At 36.0% G+C, this 24,092-nt stretch overlaps 2 protein-coding genes across 2 annotated transcripts in view; one reads left to right on the plus strand and one right to left on the minus strand.

Annotated features, from left to right (window-relative positions):
* Positions 1-24,092, plus strand: part of MED12L (mediator complex subunit 12-like) — a 347,532-nt gene that overhangs the window by 99,630 nt on the left and 223,810 nt on the right. Inside the window, exons 11-14 of the mRNA XM_004675377.2 lie at positions 915-1,046; positions 4,354-4,480; positions 5,791-6,005; positions 8,509-8,685. Coding sequence (XP_004675434.2) covers positions 915-1,046; positions 4,354-4,480; positions 5,791-6,005; positions 8,509-8,685 — 651 coding nt within the window. The remainder of the gene's footprint in view (positions 1-914; positions 1,047-4,353; positions 4,481-5,790; positions 6,006-8,508; positions 8,686-24,092) is intronic.
* On the minus strand, positions 13,152-19,727 carry GPR171 (G protein-coupled receptor 171). The gene is made up of 2 exons (XM_004674925.2): positions 19,636-19,727; positions 13,152-14,241 (listed from the first exon to the last, which is right to left on the minus strand). Exon 2 carries the CDS (start codon positions 14,192-14,194, stop codon positions 13,235-13,237), a length of 960 nt encoding a protein of 319 aa, XP_004674982.1. The 5' UTR covers positions 14,195-14,241; positions 19,636-19,727; the 3' UTR covers positions 13,152-13,234.

Below are 24,092 nucleotides of genomic sequence, written 5' to 3' on the forward strand. Positions count from 1 at the left end.
CTCTATGTTAAATGTGCCCATGCAAGGTTGTTAAAATTGCTGCATTATCCTAGGGTTGGGCCTGTGGTTGGGTCCCGTCCCCCGCAGCAGCTTGGGATCCACTCACCTAGCTGTGTTGTCTCAGTTTATATCCAGTTTTTTTCTTTTTTAAAGATTTATTTATTTGTGTATACAGAATTGGGGTACAGGTCAGAGGCTCAGGGGTGGAGAGGGTGTTCACCAAAGACAGAGTGGGGAGCAGAACAGGCAGATCGACGAGGTACACTGCTGAGGGGAGCAGCAGGCGGGTCAGGAGAGGTCTGCCATGCCATGTGGTCACCTCCGGGGCTGACGAGAATCGAACTCATGTGGAAGTGGCTTTAGCTTCTCAGTGCTGTGCTCTAACCCGCTGCGCCACCAGGGAGGGCCTGTGTTTGCTATTTCTAATGCCTTATTTGATGAGCTTTCCATTCTCATGGTTTGTTCTTTTTAACTCTTCATTGTACTGGGGAATTTGGCACCCTGGTCTTTTTGGAGTAAGTACCATGTGAGGCTATATGTGTGATCACCTTTGGGGAGTCAGCAGTGGAGTGAAGTGTTTAGGTTTTGCAACAACTGCTCAACGTATTCAGTGACCAGTGTCCCGTTCTGAAATTGAGTTTTGAAGGATTGATGGTTAGGTTATGGCCCTGTGGAAGTGAAGGCCTCCTCAAGGAAACTAAGTTTGTTGGAATTGTCACAAGGTGGCTGTTTTACATAATTGATTTCCTCTCAATTATAAAAGTTTTAGTCTTTATACTTCTATTAAAGATGATAAAAGACTAGTAAAAAACATAAGAAAAATATTTAGAGCTATATATCTTATTTCATTTCTTGCTCTCATATGGTAAATGTTTCACTTGACATGGCTAGTATCTGTTTCTCTTGGTCATCAGATTGCCCCCAACGATGAAGCTGTGGTGACACTCTTGTGTGAATGGGCTGTGAGCTGTAAGCGGTCAGGCAAACACAGGGCGATGGCTGTGGCGAAACTCTTAGAGAAGAGGCAAGCGGAAATCGAGGCAGAGGTAAGTATACTTTTCCTTCTTTTTTTTTTATGATTTATTTATTTATGCATACAGAACTGGTGTACAGGCCAGAGGTCCAGGGGCAGTGAGAGGATTCACAGAGACAGAGTGGGGAGCAGAACGGGCAGATCGAAGAAATATACTGCTGAGGGAAGCAGTGGGTGGGTCAGGAGGGGTCTGCCATGCTATGTGGGTCACCTCTGGGGCTGGGGGTCAAACTCGCAACATAGTGACTACTGCTGGCTTGCAGTGCTGTGTCCCAACCCATTGCGCCAACAGGGAGGGCCCTGGTTTTCTTTCTAATTGTTGAATGCAGTCAATTAAAAATACTATTTTGGGGAGGAGTCTTTTTCCTCCCCTATTTTGTTTTCTTTTGAAGGAAAAAGGGAAAAACATATAAATTCATACAAGTATTCCATAGCATCATTCCTCAGTGTTGATGAAGCCAATAATTTGTTTTCTGGAGTAATTTAAAATTGAATGTATTAAAGCAAAAGTTTACCAACTGATTTAAACAGAGAAATCTCCCTTTGTGGGAATAAGGTACACATACCCATATACACATACATATTCTGTCATATATATTTGTACACAGATTTATAAATTAAATATATATAACATACACCAAACTTTATGAATTTGAAAGCTATACAGTATTTCTGGATCTGGAAGTACTTTCTTGAGGCAGTTTTGGCTATTAAAGATACCAGTTTGTATGAATTTTTGCTATTGTGTCCTGGCTGCAAGGAAAGGATTAAAGACCTTGAAGTAGATTATAAAGGAAAAGAACAAAGTTAACCTAATTAACATTAACGTTTGTGAGCTGTCTTTTCTGAAATGAGATTTAGTGGGAAGGGCTCTGAAAGGTATGTTAAGATCTGATCAAGTTCTGTCATCTCTATTGGACAATAGCAGTTTCTTCAGCTTGTGTCTCTGGCCTTTCCTGTTCCCTACTGATCCCCTAGACAGCAGTGAGAGTCACGTGTGTGTGTGTGTGTGTGTATAATTAAAATGCAGACAGCTGACATTGTCTCTTGACTAAAAGTCAGTGTCCTTATTCTGGCCCCCATGAGCTGTCCCTGTTGCCTTTCTACCTTGTCTGCCACTTTACTCCAGCTGCTCTGTCCTTCCAGTCCCTTTAACACACCAGTCTCACTTTTCTCTTGGGGCCTTTTCTCTTGCTATTCCTTCTGGGTATCACAGTCTGCTCCCCAGTTTTTATTTACATTCCTATTTCACAGAATGTCATTTCTCTTACAGCATTTTTTAGCTTCAGTGTGCGTTACCTTTCGGGAAGATTTCTCTCACCATCTTACTGAATTAGCACTTAGTCAGCCTTCCTTCCATCACTGTTTTCCTTTCCTTCTGGGCTAATTGTTGAATGCCTGAGAGCAGGGAGCCCACCCACCCTGTTCAGTGGCACCCAGAATGCACAGTAGGTGATCAGAAAAAAAGTTTTTTTGGGGGGGGCAGGGAGGGGCTGAGCGAGAGACTGCAACTAATATCTATTGCCTTGGGCTTCAAGTGGCCTCTCTCTGCCATTGGCTTCTCATTATTCACTAAATAGACCCACTTAGCCTCTCTACCCCGTGGCTGCCATCTTCTCAAGTGAAGCTGAAGTTGAAGTCTTTTTGAAATGTTGTATATATTTTACATCATTCCTCATTTTTTTTATTATTGGCTATTTTTTATTATTTTTATAACAGTTTATTTTTACATCATTTTGTACATTTTTTTTTTCCATCTCAATTGTAATCCCCACGGGTTTCCTATCCAAAAAATGTTTTTTATATGAATTGGGACCTAGTGGTCTTGATACCAACAACTCCCTGATTTCCAGTGAAGGTATTAAAAACTAAGATAGGAAGATGATTTTCAAGGTGTCTTTTGCACCCTGTTGGGGTAGTATTTGCAACTGCAAAAAAAAAAAAAATCTTATTGGAACCAGTACTTGAAGATACTGATTTTTTTTTTCTTTAAATTTGCATTTTCAATGAAGTTTTACATTAAAATTTTAAAAATTTTATTAAAGTGACAGTTTAAAACAGTGTAAGTTTCAGAAGTATAGCATATACACATCTATAATTCACCATCTGTGTATACTACATTGTGATCTTCACCAGAACTTTAGTTCCCAAATAGTTCACCCTCTTCACCCAATGTACCCTCCTCTCACCCCTTTGCTCTATATCAACCTCATTTTGTTCTTAAAATCTTCTAAGTTTTTGTTTTCTTTTTTAAAATTGAAGATAACTGATCTTAAAGTGTAAACCACATGGTCCAATTTACAGTGTGCAAAATTAGGAAAAATTGATTTTTATGCATCTTTATGAACAGACATTTTTTAGTAATCATTCCATTAATAGACTATTAATTGTAATGATTAAACTTAAGAAATTAAAATTAAGTTTTACAACTCTTATTGATTCGTCTGAGTTGCTGCTTTTGTCCATCCTTTCCAACCACGTGTCCCAGAACACACACACACACACAGTTAATTTTAGAAGAGGCTCACATATAGGTCACTTAATAATCTTCAGATATGAATGCATTCATATCTAAAACTTCAATATATTTATTAAGGTTTAGCAATGTTTCTGCTTAAGATAATTGATGCATGTTAAGTATTTTGAAAGTTAGATCTTTATAAACAGAGGCTGGAATAAAGGAATAAAAGCTTAATATTCAAGAATAAATCATGAAAGTGCTTCTAATTCTTCTGTTCTAGTAAGTTCTGTCTTTAAGAATACAGAAGTCAACCAGCCATTCTATATGTGTTTTATGAATTATGGAGACTCTAGGATTTCCTCAGGGATCACACTGTTGAAGTGTGATGAATAAGTGAAGGAATCTCTCTACAGGAATTAAGCTAGATTTCTGATTCAACACTACAGTTCCCCAAGTATACTACTGAACAAATTCACCTGACAAAAATCAAATGTATACACATATTTCTCAGGGGGAATCTCTTTAAAAATGAACACAACTTTTTAGCACTTTTGCTTAAGGAGAATAAGTAGTTTATTGTACTGTGCTGGTATATTTTATGGGTATGCATTATGTACAGAGTTTATCATTTCCATGGGCAATGTTTTTACTGGTGTTCTTTGAAATGTTCTGGGCTAATTTTCTCTGACTTTTGGAAATTATATTTATTTGAGGGTTTGAACCCAAAATGGTAGAAATCTCAATAAATTTTACACATTTTATCTGGGACATAAATATTAGTTAAAAATATTAGCTCATGACCTATTGTAACTGTACTTGCCCTCTATAATTAACCATGTTTGTTTATGTTGAATCTTAGAGATGTGGTGAATCAGAGGTCTTAGATGAGAAGGAATCCATTTCCTCAGCCTCTCTTGCTGGATCTAGTTTGCCTGTTTTTCAGAATGTTCTGCTAAGATTTTTAGATACACAGGCCCCCTCATTATGTAAGTAAAACTCTGCTTCTACATCTTAAAGAAGGGATTTTCTTCCACTGATTTTTTTTCATATTTGTATTTTATCCAAAGTTCTTGTCACTGAATATATTGTATATTTGACAGAATAAAGTTTGTAGCCTGTTCCCAATGGAGATATTTATGCCATTTTGAAATTAGGCAATCTTCAAAGATTTAAAAAATTCCACAGTTTAATAATTAAAAGAAGTCACCTCATTCCCTTATAGTTAGTGGACTTATTTTCCCTTTTTAAATCTTATCAAAACAGAGGAACTAAGTTCCTGTGGTATTTCACTGTACATTGTGATACAGAATTTCTCTTTTTAAAATGTTTTCTCAATTACTGGTTCTAATCCTTGTTTTTAAAAGTGGGGAAAAATGAAAAGTACTCTATAATAAGTTTCTTACTACAAGAATAATGTTGTGTGGGCTGGCTAGCCGTTTGCCTGTTCTCTCAGCTTTGCATTCTTTTATTGTTGGTGGGGAGTGCACAATTTGAGGAATTAAGTACCCCCTGAATGGGTCTGAGTTCAGATATTGATGGGACAACAGGAAATTATCAAAAACTGGAAAGTGACAGAAAGGGGGGAAATGAACAGAGATTCAGTGAATGGTAAATGGTGCATGAAATAATAGTGCTTTTGATTCCTCTGAGGCACCCTTATTTTTGGATGGAGTAACTTATTGGGATGAGGTTCTTGGGAGACAAGGGCTTTCTCTTTTAGTTATTTGATGGATGCTTTAGGCCAGAAGGTGAGCCAGAGTCAGAACCAATCTGTTGTTTTGATGTAAGCAATAGTAATGAAATGTAGGAAAAGAAGCAGAACAATGTAAGGATAGAGGAGATCCCAAGTGATAAAAAATACAGTCAGGAGTAGAGATAAGCTCTCATGTCCTTTGAGAAAGTACACATTTCTCCTACAAAGACATAGACCAAACTTAAGTTATAAGGAAATGGTGATGAGTTATTTTAATGATAAAAGCAGAGGTAAGTAGACTATCTCTGCATTATTTTAAACTGAAATATTGTGTTTTTACATTATTATTTAAATGCTTCTTCTTTGTCAGGGACCACTGTCTTTCAATTTGACATTGCATTTAGCATACTAGATATGTTTTTCAGTAGTCAAGAATTGAGCAGTTTTTCACAAAGTGCTGGTGCTTCATAGTAAAACTTCCAATGACTGTTCTGTAAAAAAATAAATGAGAAGTAGTTAAAATACTGTTACACTTTATTGTTTGATTGTTATTTCAACTAGGCTACGGAGGCTGAATACTTGCTTGAATTTGTTTCTTTATAGCGGATCCAAACAGTGAATGTGAAAAGGTGGAATTTGTCAATTTGGTGCTGCTCTTCTGTGAGTTCATCCGCCACGATGTCTTCTCCCATGATGCCTACATGTGCACCCTTATATCTCGAGGGGACTTGTCAGTTGCTGCCTCCACTCAGCCTCAGTCACCAGCAGGAGAAAATGCAGATGAACACTACCCCAAGGACCATGATGTAAAAATGGAGGTATGGCATGCGGAGTGGCACCCCGGCCCTTGGAACTAAATTCTCCTGGGGAGCTACTTTTAGAAGTGTGTTTGGTGGTAGAAGGGTTATCACTTTTTAGTTGTCTTCTTTTGTATTGAAGTATTTATCTCTACTCCTCATGCAAGAAAGATATTTGGACAATAACTCACATATTCCAGAATATTCTTTTGAAGAATTCTTTGGATACTCTGCAAATATTAATGGAAAGATTTTTCCATGAAATTTTTCATTGTATTAGAATTATGTGCTTACAATTTTATGTATTTCTAAGTTTCCAGTTTCTTTAAGATTGTGTTTCAAAACTAGACTTGTTTTGGCCCTAACTTCCTGGCTCACTTTTCATTCTATGAAGCATCTTTTTTCCGTTGTGTCATTTTATCACATGTAAAGGGAAAATTTCTTTTAGTCTTTGCATTTCATATTTCACTTCAGTTAATTAAAAAATTTATATCTCTACTGTTGTAGCTTTTTTTAAAAAAAGAAAGTATTCTGTGTGGCCTTTTAATTTACTGCCATTTTATAATTACTTATGGAAATTTTCAAGGCAGAAATATGAAGGTGGTGATGGCTAATAGTATAAAATAGTGAGAAACTGTGATCATTTCTTAAAAATAAAACCTTGGTTCTCTTGAGAGTTGAAGCATAAACGTAATACCGTTTCAGTAACAGTAATGATAATATTTCTGAAACAGTATTCTAAAAGCTGGCATTGGAATTGGATCTATAGTTCGTATTCTTTTAATATTTGTTGACCAAATGGTGCAAGAATTGAAAAAAAATGATTCTTCAGTGTAAATATTCTTTTTTCAAATTGTCCACTGTAGACATTATAAATGGTAAAAATTGAAGTTTCTTTACCTGTTTCTGCTTTTTCTTTTCTGTTCTTAGATATCAGGGTATCTCAGTGTCTTAGAATGTCTTCATATACTTTTTTCTTATACATTTCTTATTAAGAAAAGTTGATGGACAAATGATTGGAAATAGTTCAAAGAAATTATGATCAGTTTTTTTTTTTTAAATTTATTTATTTATCCATACAGAACTGGGGTACGGGCCAGAGATGCGGAGGGTGAGAGGATTAACCAGGGACAGAGTGGGGAGCAGAACAGGCAGATCGACGAAGTACACTGCTGAGGGGAGCAGCAGGCGGGTCATGAGAGATCTGTCACGCAATGTGGATCTCCTAACGGGCAGGCGGGGATCGAACTCATGTGGAAGTGACTTAAGCTTCTTAGTGCAATGCTTTAACCCGCTGCGCCACCAGGGAGGGCCCATGATCAGTTTGTTTTTAATCAGGCAGTTTTTTTGTTCTTCCTTTAAAATATTATACAAGTTAAATCATTGAACTCATTGTGAGGACATAAAATGTGACATTGCACAGCAATGCCTGTCTTAATACTCCCTTTTCTTTTATGGGGGAAAAAGACACTAGGAAGAAAAAAGATACAAGGTGGTTAAAAATGTCACCATCATGCTTTCATTTTAATTTCTTAATAAGCTACAAAATTTACAGTGTGATTTTCTTTTTCTGGTGATTATCAGGAACAGACCATTATGGCGCATATGGGCATTGACTCAGGAACCACTAATATTTTTGATGAAGTAGACAAGAGTGACTTTAAAACTGACTTTGGTTCGGAATTTCCAGTAGGTTCAACTTTGAATTCTTACTATTAACCTCCTTTTCCCAAAACCCAGCTCGTCTCTCTCCTTTTGTTTCTTGCTCCATGTACTAGAATGACTTGTGTATTTGTGATATGTGTGTGTGATCCTACTATATACTACCCAGAGACTCTCATCTTGTGTTGTTGTGTCCTTTCAGCTCACATTCAGTGTTGGTTGCATCGCTGCCTTTGTAAATTATAACACTTCTGCTTTCCTGTCCACTGTCTGTGATTCTCTTTCATTTGAGATCATTACACGTCAGGAAGACATGAGTGTAGTTTCATCATGAGAGTCTATGTTGAATTACTGTGATTATATTCAGCTGCTATATAGCAGCTTACCTTGCTCTGGACTTGTTTTCAGTCATAAATTCTTCTACTTTACCTTGGTATAGTTACTGAGTATTCTTCCTTAAGGATCTTAATGTGTTACTTTATAGAGGAAAAAAAAAGTAGCACTGTTTGGGGTGTAGATCAGTCACTTTTTGTCTAATCATTAATTTTATTAGTTAATTATTTCTGTGTATTTTTTTTTGTAGGAAATGTAGCCCTATGAGGAAGATGCTTAAACTCTATGTCTGATTTTTATCTCTGACTCTCTGCATGTGTGTGCCATTTCATCTTCAAAATGGGGATCATGTACATAGATTCCTACTGATCTGAATATAAAGTTTCTAGCAATGGATACAATTTCTTTATATAGTATACTCAGTGGTTAAATAAGTTCCTGGTGTGTTTTAAGTTTTTATATGCAACATTATAGTGTAGTTTTGCTCTGTTTCATTTACAGTCTCCAATATTTGTTTTACATGACTTAGATTTTTTCTCCCATGCCTGGAGAGTCCTGTGAGAATGTCAATGCTTCCTTGGGCAGAAGATTGTCTGTTAATGGTGAGAAGTTGCTGAAGAGAGAGAAACCAAGGGAGTTAATTTTTCCATCTAATTATGACCTTCTACGTCACCTGCAGTATGCAACCCATTTTCCCATACCTCAGGTGAGTCATTACTTCCATTGGTTGACAATTATTTCATTGTAGGGTCATTAACTCTTGATTATTCTGCTGCTTGATGGAACAATACATAGGATAGTAGGTCAGGTTATAATTCTGATCATAGTGCATATGTAGAGATGTAGTCCAAATTTGGGGTGTGATGCTACTAGCTAGCTAGATTTAATGGAATTTTCTATATTAGTATTATTTAATCAAGAGCATTTGTGTCACTGTAAACAATGTCTAAGTATGTTTTCCTATTTCAATATGAAAGTCATTTTCTGTGTAGATTTTTTGTGCACAGTACTTTTGGCATTATACAGATGAGTAAGAATTTTGGGGCACAGGAACGATGAATAAGATAGGAGGGAGACAAGTGTCTATAAAATGATTAAGTCACTAAAATAAGTGCAGTAATAGTTTACTAGAAAGTAAACCGTTTGACATTCTTTGAAGGTGTAAATGTTATAGGTGAGAGAGGCCCTGTAAGATTGGGTAGATTTCATAGATGTGGTTGTATATGAGGCTTGTACATGGACTTGGATTTTTTTGATTAAGATTTATTTATTTATGCACACAAGAACTGGAGTGTAGGCCAGAGGTTTGGGGGTTGTGGTGGTGAGAGGATTCACCAGAGACAGTGGGGAGTAAAACAGATCTACTGAAATACATAGCTGAGGGGAGCAGTAGGTGAGATGGGAGAGGTCTTCTGTGCCATGTGGGTTAGCTTCCTGGCTGCAGATTAAACTCATGCAGCAGTGGCTGGCAATAACTTGATAGCGCTGAGACTTTAACCCCTGTACCATCAGGAGGTCCTGAACTTGGATTTTGACCTGTAGAATTAAAGAACTGGATAGCACATGAGAAATACTTGCCAGGCAATTAAATGTTTGAGTCATAATAGTTATCTGTTTCATTCTTAGGGGCAACAAGATTGGTTCTATGATAATAATAATGAAAATTAGGTCAAAATCTTTTTTTTTTTTTTTATTTCTTAAGTTTACTATTTTCCTGGAATTTTGAATATGATTTCAATGATTTATCTTCATTGAATATTACTACCATTATTATTATTGTAATAAAAACATAATTGTGGGATAAATTTTGTTATCCTGGGTCTCTTTTAGAAGGTTTTATCTACAAACTAAATATTTTCTTAAATTTATTTATTTTTTATTATTTTGGAAGGTCCTGTGAAAAATTTCAAAATCACTGTATCCATTTATTATCTTTTGCCATTAAGGACCCTTATTTGGGTTCTTTTATGTTTGGGAGCTATGCCAAAAGTAGCCAAAATATTTTCCTGTCCATAACTGGCTGAATAGATTGATATTTTCCAGCAGTTATCTGTAAGCATCATTCATCTTCAACCTGGTAGAATTTTCTCACTGTTTGTTTAGGGGATCAGATATAGTTGTCTGGTATCTTTTTTTTTTAAGATTTATTTATTTATTTGTACAGAACTGGGGTACAGGCCAGAGATAGGGAGGGTGAGAGGATTCACCAGAGACAGAGTGGGGAGCAGAACAGGCAGAGCAACGAAGTACACTGCTGAGGGGAGCAGCGGGCGGGTCAGGAGAGGTCTGCCACGCCATGTGGATCTCCTACCCAGGGCAGGCGGGGATCGAGCTCATGAAGAAGTGGCTTAAGCTTCTTTGTGTTGTGCTTTAACCCACTGCGCCACCAGGGAGGGCCGTGATCTGGTATTTTTAAGGATACATCCTGAAGACATTTTGATGAACTTTAAAAAATACGTATTTATTTATTTATGCATACAAGAACTGGGGTGTATGCCACAGGTACAGGGGGTTGAGAGAAATCATCAGAGACAGAGTGGGGAGCAGAACAGGCAGACTGACAGAAATACATAACTGAAGGGAGCAGCAAACAAGACAGAAGAGGTCTGCTGTACCATGTGGGTTAGCTCTCTGGCCAGCCAGGGGGTCAAACTCCTATTGAACTGACTAGGGATAGTTTGATAATGCTATATCTTTAACCCCTGCACCACCAGGGAGGCACTGATGAACTTTCTTGATGTCTAGGAGTTGTTTTAATGTTAATTTCCTAGTTTTGATAGATATATTATAGTTATTGAAGGCTTCAACATTCAACCCTGACTCAAAGGGTATGCAGTTACTCTGTACTGTCTGTGTGACTTTTCTGTAAATTATTCCAAAAGAAAAATGTTTATTTAAAATAATAAGGAAAAAAGAAGGAAGAGAATAATGGAGTCAAAATGGCAAGTGTTGAAAGTCATAGGGGTTCCCTGCTTCCTCTGGCTGAGCAGAGTTTTACAGGTCTCCCTCTTAATTGTATCTTCTTGTGGGAGTGGCTGCTACCCACAGGTAAATTCCTTTGTTCTGTTGTTCATGTGAACCTTGGCTGCACAGTCATTCACAGCATTTAGTATTTTAATGAGTGTTTACTTCCTTAGAGGAAATAGCATGATAATTTTGAATTACTATATCATGGTAATTTAACTGTAGTTCAACCATAAAAGAAATACTAAAATTTGATATTGTAGGCTGCAGTTTTTCAATAGTCTTCTACCACCAGTTGCCCTGAAACCCCTTTTTTGTGAGCATAATTTAGAATCAAAACAAAAGGCTAAATAATATGGCAGTGATATTTGGAATGCTGGAGAGAGTGTTTTCCCCTTTCTCAATATAAAAGGAAAATTTATTATAGTGCATGTGAGGTGACTATAAGAACATGATTAAAAAAGAAAATAAGGGCCCTCCCTGGTGGCACAGTGGGTTAAAGTGCAACACTGCAAGCTAGCTGCAGCCGCTTCCTTGCCTGCTAGATCTCTGGCCCCCAAGGTGATCCACATGGCGCAGCAGACCTCTTCTGTCTCGCCCACTGCTTCCCTCAGCAGTGTACTTCATCAATCTGCTTGTTCTGCTCCCCACTCTGTCTCTGGTGAATCCTGTCACCCTCTGCACTCTGGCCTGCACCCCAGTTCTGTATGCAGAAATAAATAAATCTTTAAAAAAAATAAAGAAAATCAAAACTCCAAGATATTATTCTAATGAATGGAAACTGAGGAGCGAAAGGACTAAAAGGTATTTGACCTAACGATTCACAATAAGAAATTAGTTTTATATATGATGTTACATAAGCAGTGTCTCATTCTGCCCATCAGTAACACATGATCTTAGACTACAACAAGTGCTGGTTCTGGTTTGCACATAACCTACCAGCTGTGCCTCAGGTAAGCTGCTCATGTTCTTTATCAAACTAGTGATGGTGACAGGAGTGCCTGTTATTAATATTATTAGTACTTATTTAACATTATGTAAATTTTATAATAGGTAATTATTTTGTGCCTTTTAAAAATTATTTTCTCAAACTCAGAGAACATAGATAGGGTTAAGTTTCAGAAAGTTAGTTTCTGTGTTTTCCTCAACACTGAAGTAAAAATAGCTTTGGAATCAAACTGTTTATTAACTATCATTAATAGTTCTTAATCATTGCAGCAAATGAAAATATATTGTCAATTGTTTTAGTTTTGGCTATTGAAATGAAAATAAAAACAGGGTCTCATGCATATTTATCTGAACTTTTCCATCTTTTTTCTGAATATGTCTCTACTGCATCACTAACAGTGGAAAGAATTTGATCAAAGGAGGGGAATTCACATGAACAGGGGTCACATTTTCTTTAAAGCTGGCAATAGTGATATTCATCAGCATGTGACTTTCTAACAAGAACTGGCTCAAAGGAGTGTCATGCCAATTTTAAGACTATTCTTTAGTGCTATTTTTCTGTACCTTTGATGTGTGTTTCTAGTTCCAAATAAGTTATTTTTAGCAGTTAGTATAATTTAGCAACTCCTTTAAAAATGTTACAGGGTCTGTTTCATATTACTGTAAAGTAAAAATAATAAGTCACTAGTTTTGTCATTAATGGCAGTAAAATATCTTTATTTATAAATCTACAATGGGAATATAAGCATATATTGTATGTGAAAAATATAAATATATTTCTAACATTTATTAGATATAAAATTTTTAGTTACTATGTTAGCAAGTAACTAGATATTACAAATTGAAGGAATAAGGTAAAAGGTTATCTCTGAGGTGATAGATTAAGAAATCAGGCATTGGCGATTTCTTATAAAAAATCCACTGGCCTTTTTTTTTTTAAAGTGATCTAAAGGGCTTTAAATTAAGGGCTTTAAATTTTGTTGTTGACATTTCTAGCAACTTAATGGAGGTTATTTTGCATATTTCTATCAGAAGTCAGTTTCAGGCATTAAATAAATTCTCTGAGTCTCTGTCATAGACGCCATTTGAATTTCAAGGATATTTCAGGGTTTTACCTTATTTAGCAAGATTTAAATTTTTTTTTCATGCAAATAATTGGAAAAGGAGCATCAACAACCACAAGATGATTCTTCACATGCACCTTTTTCACATGCATGATTTCTAAGTCAAGCAGACCACATTTACTAGTCTTTTCTCAAGTTCTTTTTTCTTTTTCTATGTATTTTTCTACTTATCATCCAGTCAGTCAAAAAGTAATAGTAATAGTATGATGATTTCATAATTTATTCCTTGTCTTCACAACTTGATTTTTCTTCCTTAGTCTTCATCTCCGTATTTGAAGTGAAAGTCTCAGTGAATTTCAGGCGGAATGATTGTGAGAGATGATAGTATAGTATTGGATCAAAACAGAGGTTTGATACAGCCAGGAGCAGAGTGGCCTCTTTGGCTTTGAAGAGAGAAATCCTGGTCGGACAGTCAGTTATGACTTCTGTCTGACTCAGGGTGTATGGGATTCGAACAATGTGATAAGGAACAAAACATATGACATAGGCACCAGTCACTAAGAGTATGTTGATGAGAGCTCTTTTCACATTTGGATAATTTTCATTATCTTTGTTTTTGTACAGCTGTCGAATCACGAGGCAGTTAGATATTAAAATGATGACTGAGAAATTTAAAAATATTGCTAAACTTAAGAAATTTGTCAGCAAATGCCAATTTCTCCCCAACTCCTGTTTGAATTCCATGCAACCCACATTTGGCTTTTCATCAATATGTTTGATGGGGAGCATTATGTTTGGCACCATTATAAGAAGGATCATTAGCCACACAACTGTAGATATCATTTTGGCAAATCCAGGTTCTTGTATTCGATAAATTTTGTAGCTGTGTGTCAACTGAAGACAGCGATCAATGCTGACAAATGCTAGGAAGATAATTGATAAGTACATATTAATGTAGATGAGGCAGGCTGTTACTTGGCAGTGGAATATCCTTAGCTTCCAGGGTGCCACACCCAGGTCAACAGTGATTTTTACTGGTAAAGCCAGAGTGAGTAGAAAATCGGCTGTAAGCAGATTAATTAAGTATATACTTATACACTTCTGATTGATAGTGTTCTGTTTGAAAGTCCAAGCTGCAAAACAACTTCCAATAATTCCAACAAGGAAAACTAAATAAAAGAAATATGGGAATGGCTTCAGAACATTGTAAACTGGGCAGGAGAGAGAGCTGTTTGTCATCTTGAGGAAAGTAAGAATGGTGTGTCAGTAAAAATAATCCACAGTATCTGTGAAAATAAAGGAGAGGTTGTTATTAAAATTAGAAATTGTCTTCTTTAAAAACATTTGCATTTATAATACCATGACCTTTTTATTTCTTGGACTATTATTGGTGAATTTATTAGAGTTTGTGGACTGGTTGGAAAATTCAGATGAGGAAGTCTAAGTTTTCCCTAACCTGTCTTTGTGATTTGGGGAAATCCCATGTAGATTTGCTTCTCTGAGGGATATTTTTGACATCACAGTTTGCATTATGACAGGTTTTTTTTTTTTTAAACTAGTCTGTTTGAACATTTATTTTCAGAGGAGATAAGCAAGCAGAAATTCTGAGAAACAGAGGAAGCTAGGGTAAAATGGTTTGGTTGTGGTTGAGCTTGAAGAGATTTCAGTGAGGCTATCTGTCGCAGTTTTCATAGATTCATAGAACTCATCATACTAGATAATCTTGGCTGAGAGGGGATGGAAAATTCTACTAAAATTCAAAAGTAGTTTCTTTTTTGTGTAACAAAAAACATTTTCACAAGGAAATTTTTTTTTCACTTTGGTAGAACAAGTTGAAGGATTAGACTCAGTTCTTAACATTGATGCTTGTTATTTTTCTTTTCATAGCTCCCTTTTCGTAATGGTATAGATGTAATAATCCAGAGTAGGTGGAGCCACATGTGGCTAGTGAGCATTTGAAGTGTGGCTTTAAGTACACAATAAACACTTGGTTTTAAAGACTAGTACAAACTATTATAAAAATAGTACAGATATTACAGATTATATTACTTTATGCAAATAGAGTAAGTAAAATATCTCACCTGTACTTTTAATTTGAACACATGTTGAATGAAATATTTTTATATATTAGGTTAAATATATTATTAAAATTAATTTTTCCTGTTTCTGATTCTTTCTAAAGATAGCTTTAAGATACTTTTCTCACTTGTATTTCTGTTGGACAGTGCTTATGTAGATGTTTCCATGTCAGTACTTTTGAGAAATTTACAAGAAGGTTTCTAGAACAAAGATATGTGATCATTTGTTAGAAAATTCAAATAGAATGCCAGAGTTCAGAGATATACTCTTAAAAACATTGTGATTGATACTGATAAGAGTAGATTTTTGTCCCCAGATCTGGATCTCTGTGGGTTTTATAAACTCAAGTTAAAGTGCTGGGGTTTTACTTATTCCCTTTGACTTGGTCTTGTCGGACTCACTCTTAGGGCTGCAGCCACTTTTTTTTGGTGCTGCTTCTGGCTGTATAACCTAGCCTTCATAGCAGATGCCTTTTTTGTGTAGTTAATTGGCCAGAAGACTAGTGTTGGGTTTTTTTGAAGGAAAAATTGATATATGTTGTTTTTAAAATACAAATAGTAAAGATAGGGATTTACGCAGACACCAAATAAGAACATTCTCCGAACTTCCCTTTTAAAACAAACTTCTGAGCTCATCTAAGTTATGATTTTCCTGATTTTTTAATGATCTATTAATTATATGAAACAATATGCCTGTGGTTTGGGAAGGCAAATGTATGTAAGACTTTGTACATTAAAGTGCATTTTAAAGGCACATGTCCCTCCCATTTCCTTACTTGAGTCAGGAGTTCAGGATATATGAATAATGTCATTCTGTACTAAACTCAATGAAAATACTGTCTGGTACTGTGCTACCTACTTTATATGTATTTATTTAATCTTGAGTCAATTCTACATGTAGGTGTTTTCAATCGTTATTTTACAAATGAGAATACTGATGCATAGTAAGGTTAAACAACACCCAAGAGTTTGTAGCTGGTAAATTGTAGAGGCAGGATACCAACCCAGACAGTCTGATATCAGAAGTCACATACTGAGCACTGAGAGCTTCTCAGTAATGATATTAGTGATGACCATAATAACGATGATGATTGTACACATCAACTGTGACTATGTGGCAGGAACTATTTGCTAAACAACTTTCATGTAAAAGAGCAGAAATAAAATACTTATTCTTAATTTTCTTCCTAAACACCAATAAAAAAAGTTGAAACTTAATTATTTTGATATTTTTTTCTTTGTGTATGTGTGTGTTAAAAAATCAAATATATCCTTAAATCTAAACTTCCTTTACTTTCAAAGTTCCTCTGACCTAATCCCTCCATATAACCCCCCCATCTTAATTCTTTCTCTAATTTTTGATTTTTTTTTAAGAACACACTTATTCAGCAGCATCATCAGACTATTCCAATTGACAATTAACAGCATGGGTGCAAGAAAAACAAAACTACATTATAACCCTTGGAATGCTTTACACTTTCCACAAAGCAGAAACTAAAATAAACTCTTATATAATTAGTCATAAATACCATCCTCAAATTTTCTTGCCCATACACATGCGAATTGTCTAAAATACGCCTTTTGTAGCAGCTAGGCCCTGCCACCATGGAGCTTGGCTCAGTACAACAAATCTGTTGTAACCTGCAGCTTCCCCTGTCACTTTTCTGTTTCTCTTCTGTTAAGCTATGTTTCCTGGCAGTTAGTTAAAATCTGTCACTGCTATAGCTGCTGCTGCTGCTGCAATAACCAGTGTTCTTTGGTTTTGTGGTTTGGTGAAATACGGCCTCTACCACTATAGAGATCAGTGTTTTCTCCTTTCATGGGTCCAAAACTTGAAAATTGACTATTGCACTTGCCCAAATAATTACAGCTTCCACCACCTCCAAAATTATTTTCATCATTACCAAGTCCATTCTAGCCATCCCCATTGGTGCCATATTTACCGTCACTTCTCCCACTAGGTCGTCTACTTCTACTGTTCCTTCATGATCATTATCATTCCCACCAAACCACTTGCACACATACCACAAATGTTTTCAGAACCATTTTGACCTCTTTGGCTGGATGAAGCCTGTGGTCATTGCTTGCTTATAATGGGCTTTGCTCATTTCACAGTTGTGGACATTCACAGTATGATATTTCTGAATGATTGGTTTGCTTATAGAATGATGGAGATCACAGTTTATAACAGCAAAGCCTCTTTCTTGCTGCTGCCTAAGTCAATCAGGATTTTAATCACATCAGTTTTCCTGTACTATTCAAAATCACCTTAGGTGATGGTCAGTGTTAATGCCACCAGCAACAATCTTTTTTCACAGTTAAGTGGGCACTGGATCTTTGAACCATCTTTGATTCCACCACTCTTCCATTCACCTTGTGTGGCCTTGCATTTATGGCTGCATCCTCCTCCTCCACCATGGCGTGAGTAACAAACGTGGCTTTTTGGTCTTTGGGTTTCTCTTTTCCTCAGTGAGCATTCTCCGTAGCTCAAAATGGCTTCTCAGACGCTCATCAATTGTTTCAAAGCTGGAAACACCAGTGAATAGCTGTTCAGAACAGCTGTTCTGGCTCCTAGCGGTCTCTGACTTAGATATGATTATCGTAGAGGAGGAGATTTTTCTGATGCTTACTTGGCGGCATCCAAAAGCAGCCAACTCTCTAGATTAGTGCGACCTGTAGTGTTCTGCAAACTGTTCCTCCTTAGTACTTTTGGTTCTGATAAAATTTAGGGTCATAATATGTCAAGGATGGAGGGAACTTTTATTGACAGCATCTAGTCCAACTCCAGAGTTGTTGGAGGAGAATCAGGTCTGGCACTTGGATGTTCCTCAAGATTTCACAGCTTTTTAGAGCAGTGTAGGATCTTATTGATATTTTCTAGAGTCTCTATTTTTATCCTTCCTGTGACTGAATCCTACCTAACCTAAGTGCCTGGAGGTGGCTCTTCATGTCAGAATTCTACTCCAGGCCCCAATGATTTCGTTAAAACTCAAATTTTTATCATAACCATTTATGTGTACTTTGGCATTTTGAACATCTAAAGCTAGTGTTAGTGTAAATTGAATCTCTGCTCTAAACTTGGCTCATTGTTTATATGATGGTAGGATTTTGGTTTATGCTCTTGTATGTCAAATGTTCCATCATAGTAAGTCTTTTTTTTTTTTTTTTTTAAAGATTTATTTATTCATACAGAACTGGGTACAGCCCAGAAATGGGGAGGGTGAGAGGATTCACCAGAGACAGAGTGGGGAGCAGAACAGGCAGATCGATGAAGCACACTGCTGAGGGGAGCAGCGGGCAGGCCAGGAGAGGTCTCCCGCACCATGTGGATCTCCTCCGGGGCAGGCGGGGATCAAACTCATGCAGAAGTGGCTTAAGCTTCTTAGTGCTGTGCTTTAACCCACTGCGTCGCCAGGGAGGCCCCCCCTTTTTTTTCTAGTGCCCATACAATTATACAGTAAGTTTTCATCTCATAGATGAACATATAATAAATATAATAAATATAATAAAACAAGAAGTTGTTTGGATCAGTTAGTATCTGTAACCAGGATAATATAAATAAATATAACTTAATCATAAGTTATTTTTGTTATTCAATTTAGAATCATATAGTAGAATCATATAGTGCTTTTCATGAATCTCAGTCTATATTTTAATGAAAACCAAATCTTTTAATTTAAGAGTTTGGGTTATATCAAATAGAGGTCAGATATAGTCTACTAAAACATTTTTTTAAAGACTGATATATTTTTATCTATTTTTGCATACAAGAGCTAGTGTGTAGGCCATAGGTGTGGGGGGGGGGGAGTGAGGAGGGAAAGAATTCACCAGAGGCCGAGTGGGGAGCAGAACAGGTGCCTCTACTGAAACACACTATTGAGGAGAGCAGTGGGCAAAACAGGAGAGGTCTATGCTATGTGTGTCAGCTCCCTGGCCAGGGATCGAAATCAAGCCACAATGACTGGCCAACCTTGATAGCTCTGAGACTCAGGAGGACCCCTCTAGTAACATTTTGTGTTGTTGTTAGTAAATTTAAAAACTAGATATTTATTACATATTTTTTCAGCTTAATATTAGCCTATGGAAATTTGAGGTACCCAGAATTACTCTAGCAAAATATAGGAAAATATTTTAAATGTTTCCTTTGCCTAGAGTCCCTGTTTCTTAGAAAATTAATGAACTCATTAGATTTTTATAGAAGTCACAATGGAATCTTTTTTAAGTTAGCTATCATAATATTTATAAAGCAAAGTCATTTTTAAGACCTAGTGTGCCCAGATGTGATGTTCAACAACATAGCCTTTATCCATCCATTTATAAAATTGAGTTACAGAGTAGTTATTATGCTCACAAATATTTATTCAGTCTTCATGAATTCAGTTTTTTTTTTTTTTTTTTTGAGAGTGATAGATGGGGTCATCAGATAGAAAGAAATTACTATATCATTCACAGTGGGAATCTTTTGAATTTCATAATTGGTGCCTTTCCACAGCAATATTTTTTACAGGTTGACATTTTCAACTTACATGGCTTAAACACTGAAAATCATAGATTTCCTATCCATGCAGTATTTTAATATCATAAATATTTAAAGAGACATACCTGGGGGTATTTTCTTGAGCCTCAGCAGGCAGGCCTAACACCAGGTCTTCAGAGAAGCATGAGCTATTGTATTAGCTTTAGCAGTAGCAACCTCATTGCAGGACTACTGGCTGTATTCAAAAATTTCCTTTCCTTTTGTGTGGTTTTAAAATGTTACTGACGTAGATGAAACTGTGGTTTGCAAATAATTTAACTGTGAAAACCTCTAAAGAAGTTCTTTTTATCTTTGTTATGTTTTCTTAAGCAATTCAAATTTATTATTTCAGAGGCAATATCTTATTTGTTCATTGTAGCATCTAGTTTGTTTTCTTTTTTTGGACATTCATATTTATATCATATTGATGTTAAAACACATCAAATTTTGTGCCTTGAAAGGAGTTCCTTTAAAATACATACTGATCTTGATCAGCCTTTCAATAATTTAAAATACTATTGCTCTTAGGGTTCTGCTGAGACACCTATTAAAAAAGAAAGACATGACATAACGTAGACTGGTAAAGTATATGGTTTAGTTTTTTTTTTTTTTTTTTTTTGTTCATTGTTGAAAAATTTGGAAATAGAAGGAAAATCATTATGGGACAGAGAATAGAGAGAATTACTTTTTGACACAAACATTTAAAAAAATTTCTACATGTAGGTGTATGCATACCCACTTACAATGTTACTATATGTGAGTACCATGTTATAGTATGCATTCTTTTATTCAATAATATATTGTATTTGTTTTTAAAATTTATGAAAATAGGTATTTAATGAGCACTTGTCAGTTTGATTCAGACAACTTGTAAATTGAGGTAAGTATTTAGTAATTCATATATTATAGAGAAAGAGATCCTTTAAAACATTTAAATTGAGTAAATGTTCATTGTGTCTGTGCTGAGCAGATGTTTCCTGAGTATCTGATAGGAGCCCAGCCTGGGGGTGAGTGTCAGGAAGGGGAGCTAACAAAAAGTCCCTGCCTCACCAGTATCCACAGATGTCTGTGTTGGATGTCTTTCTTTTGTAAGGGTAGTCTTTATAAAACAGAACAATAAGCTTGTGTACCGAGGATATTTTCAGATATTCTAAGTCAGCTGCTCCAAAATTGACTTACTAAGTGCAAAACCTTTGTCTGGTTTGGTTCCTTCTATCAGTGCTTTGGTTTTTTATATCTTTCTCCTGATAAACTTTCATTCCGTTTTCCAGGTTTAAAAAAAAAAAAAAGTCAGAAGAAGCTTCTCCACAATCTAAAATGAATCACTTTTGATATTAGCATTTAAAGTGAAAATGTCTTAACAGATAAAGTGAGAAATGACAAATTAAAGGGAATTGAGAAGAATGTTAGGGAAATTTTTGAAAAAACAAATTAAGTGTGCTTGTGATAGTGCCATTTGCTACAGATATTCTGGTCTTCTTCCCAAAAGATGTAATTACTATTTTGCAAAAGCAGGCATTTCATGTATAGTCACTTGTATATTACTTGGAATAACCCAGATCTTTCTCAAACTTTGTGTTTGGTTTTGGTTAAGAATTAGTCTTAACACCTATTATAACAGTTCTAGGAAATAATGTTTCAAAGATCTGTTCATAGTTGTTGGATTAGACTCACTCTGAAAAAGACTTACAGATGGTTCAGTAAGTGTTCAGTTATGGCTGGGGTGAATTTACATTCACCCACTGCTGGGTAGAGACTTGAGATGGTGAGAATTTGGAGAGAATGGAGTCGACTACCAATAAGTGTTGACATGGTATGAAGGAAAACCCAGAATATAGGGTTTTTGATGCGTTTTCTTTTTGGAAAGGTTCCTGTTTATTTTGGGGCTACACACAGAATTGAGAAGTGCATCAACTGTTTTTAAAAAAACTAAGGCCACACTTTTTTTTGTTGTTTGGATTTCCAAATCACAGAGCTAAAATATTTTACTTCTCAGTCTTCTAGTTCCTTTTTGGAACGATAAAAAAAAAACCCAAACCATTATTCTTTATTATTGAAACTGAGCTGTATTATTCATTTTGAGAGTGAATCTGAGGTAATCTGCCATTTTGTGGAAGTTTATATTTTTTTGCTATTAATTTTTTTCTTTTTTAAACATAAATTCCATTTCAATTTTCTGTTTCATGAAGGACAAATCTTTTTGAGAACATATTTTTTTAGTGTTCCAGGAAACTGCATGCCACCATTAACCTAGTATTTGAAACCCAAGGGGGAAGAATGAGTTGAATTTATTTTTCTCTTATCATGGCAATACTTTTCCCAGGATCATGGCAATAGTTTTTGCTTAAGAAATGATATATGGGTATTTTGGATGTGTAAAAGTAAAGGTATTGAAGGTAAATTGTTCCATAACTGAAGATTTGGGGGGGAAAAACTGTCTTTGTAGTCAACTTTCCTGTCCACAATCATGTGAAATCATGAAACTAATGAGGAAGGGAAAAATGAATTTTGGGGTCTATAGCCACTGCCACAGCCAAAAACAGGCCTATCTGAGAATCTGAGCAGGCTGTATGGGAGGAAATGGTGGAGACTTAATATTGAATATTCTCAAAGACGTTCATCAGTAAGCCATGCACAAGAAAGTACTGAGAGGAGCTTTCACCTCAGTAGTCCTGTATAAATTGTGTGCTGAATTAGAGGAGAAAGTGGAAGGCATGAAAATAGTTAGGGGATGATTGCAATCTTTTTAGGTGAGAGGCAATGAGAACCTGAAGTCAGATGGGAAGAGATGGGTAGATGAGAAATAACAGTGCTGTGGTGTGTGACCAAGATGGGGTCAGACCTCATTTCAGCCCCAGGAAGGGGAAATCTGAGGTGAGAATCAGGTTTGACAGGTAGAAGGGTATTTTTGGCTTACTTTTTGCTTTTATTTTGAATAATATTTTTATTTTCCTAACTACTTTAATAGTATTTACCAGATAAGAAAACACACGTGATTATGGCATTGCAAGTTTTTAAAATAGAGGTATATTTTTATTATGAAGGTGAATTTCATGTGGAATTGAAACTGGCTGTTAGCTTATAAACAAAGTAAGGATTAACTTCTCATTTCAGTCAATAATATATCCTAGAAGCCCGGTGTTCTCTCAGAAAGTTAATGTTATAAAACGAGACATAAATAACAGCTTGAAAGATGCTGCTGATTAAGAATATTTTAGCTTGGAAAAGGGAATATCAAGATATTATTTCAAGTTATATGAAATATGGTGACTGAGAGCCTTCTTGAGTGTCATTTTATGTCAGAAAATGGAATGGCAGGAAAGTAAACACTCAGGGCTTTCTAATATATGTTACAAGGAGGCTTGCTAGTTCACCATAGATGTGGTACGTGGAGGGGAGGGGCAGCAGTGTAGCTATAGGCTTGCCCTACTGACACCCTGTGGGTTAGAGCTGGTGACAAATAGAGCCAGGAAGAGAACAAGAAGATGACCTGGTGTCTAAAGTCCTGCATTGCAAATTTCCAAAGACTTTAATTTAAAAACATTCAAGAGGTGGGTAAGATGAGCTGGGCAACGGATCTTAATAGGAACATGAGAGAAATCATTGAAACATGCCTACCTTATGCATACACGTACATATTTGTATACAACAAAAATAACAAGTTGTCATTATTACAGTTTATCAGTGCAAATACTTTTCAGTGTCTAGTTGTTGCTGATTGGGCCTATTTTTACCAATTTACGACCTCATCTGTACTCAGATTTTAACTTCTGTATTTGTTACAGTAAGATCTTGGTGGTGGTGGGAGGGATGAGGTTACTTTTCACATTCTATGTAATCCCTGAAGCTGAGCATTTTATATTGTGGAATCATTTGTTTCTTTTCTGTAGTTAGTGTAATGAGAAGGTTGGAATGTATACCTCAGGTAAGTAGTATATTTATACTCTATCAACATATAAATAGTATATTTCAGTAATACAATATTTAATCACTTCGTGCAGCAATGCTATGAAACAGTTAAAGCTTTGTGAAAAGTATTAAAGTACTACTTTTTTTCAGGATGTCCTTTCATGATACTGTAATTCCCCATGCCATTCACATCTTGCAGAACATAGGTGACCAGAAGAAAGTGTAGTGACTTTTACCTTTGAAATTTCTCTTGCATCTCAAACACAAACTCTTAACATGTGTTTACCCAAAAGGAAATCCCAGGCCTTTTAACTTTGGGGGAGGGTGAAATAGATGATCCATTATGTTCATGATTTTTTAAAAAAAGATTCATTTTTATTTATTTAAGTATGGAAGAACTGGGGTGTTGGCCAGAGAGGACCCCACCATAGACAGAATGGGGTATAGAATAGGAAGATAGCCTGAAATATACTGCTGAGGGGAGCAGCGGACAAGACAGGAGAGGTCTGCTGCATCATGTGTGAGTCAACTCCCTGCCTAGGTATTGAGCTCACACCGAAGTGGTTATAGTACTGATACATAACCCTTATGCCACCAGGGAGACCACTGTTTTGTTTGAGTCTTTGATATACCT

This window comes from Condylura cristata, unplaced genomic scaffold (genome assembly GCF_000260355.1).
Source record: "Condylura cristata isolate star-nosed mole 26May11 unplaced genomic scaffold, ConCri1.0 scaffold00003, whole genome shotgun sequence".
Classification (NCBI taxonomy): domain Eukaryota; kingdom Metazoa; phylum Chordata; class Mammalia; order Eulipotyphla; family Talpidae; genus Condylura; species Condylura cristata.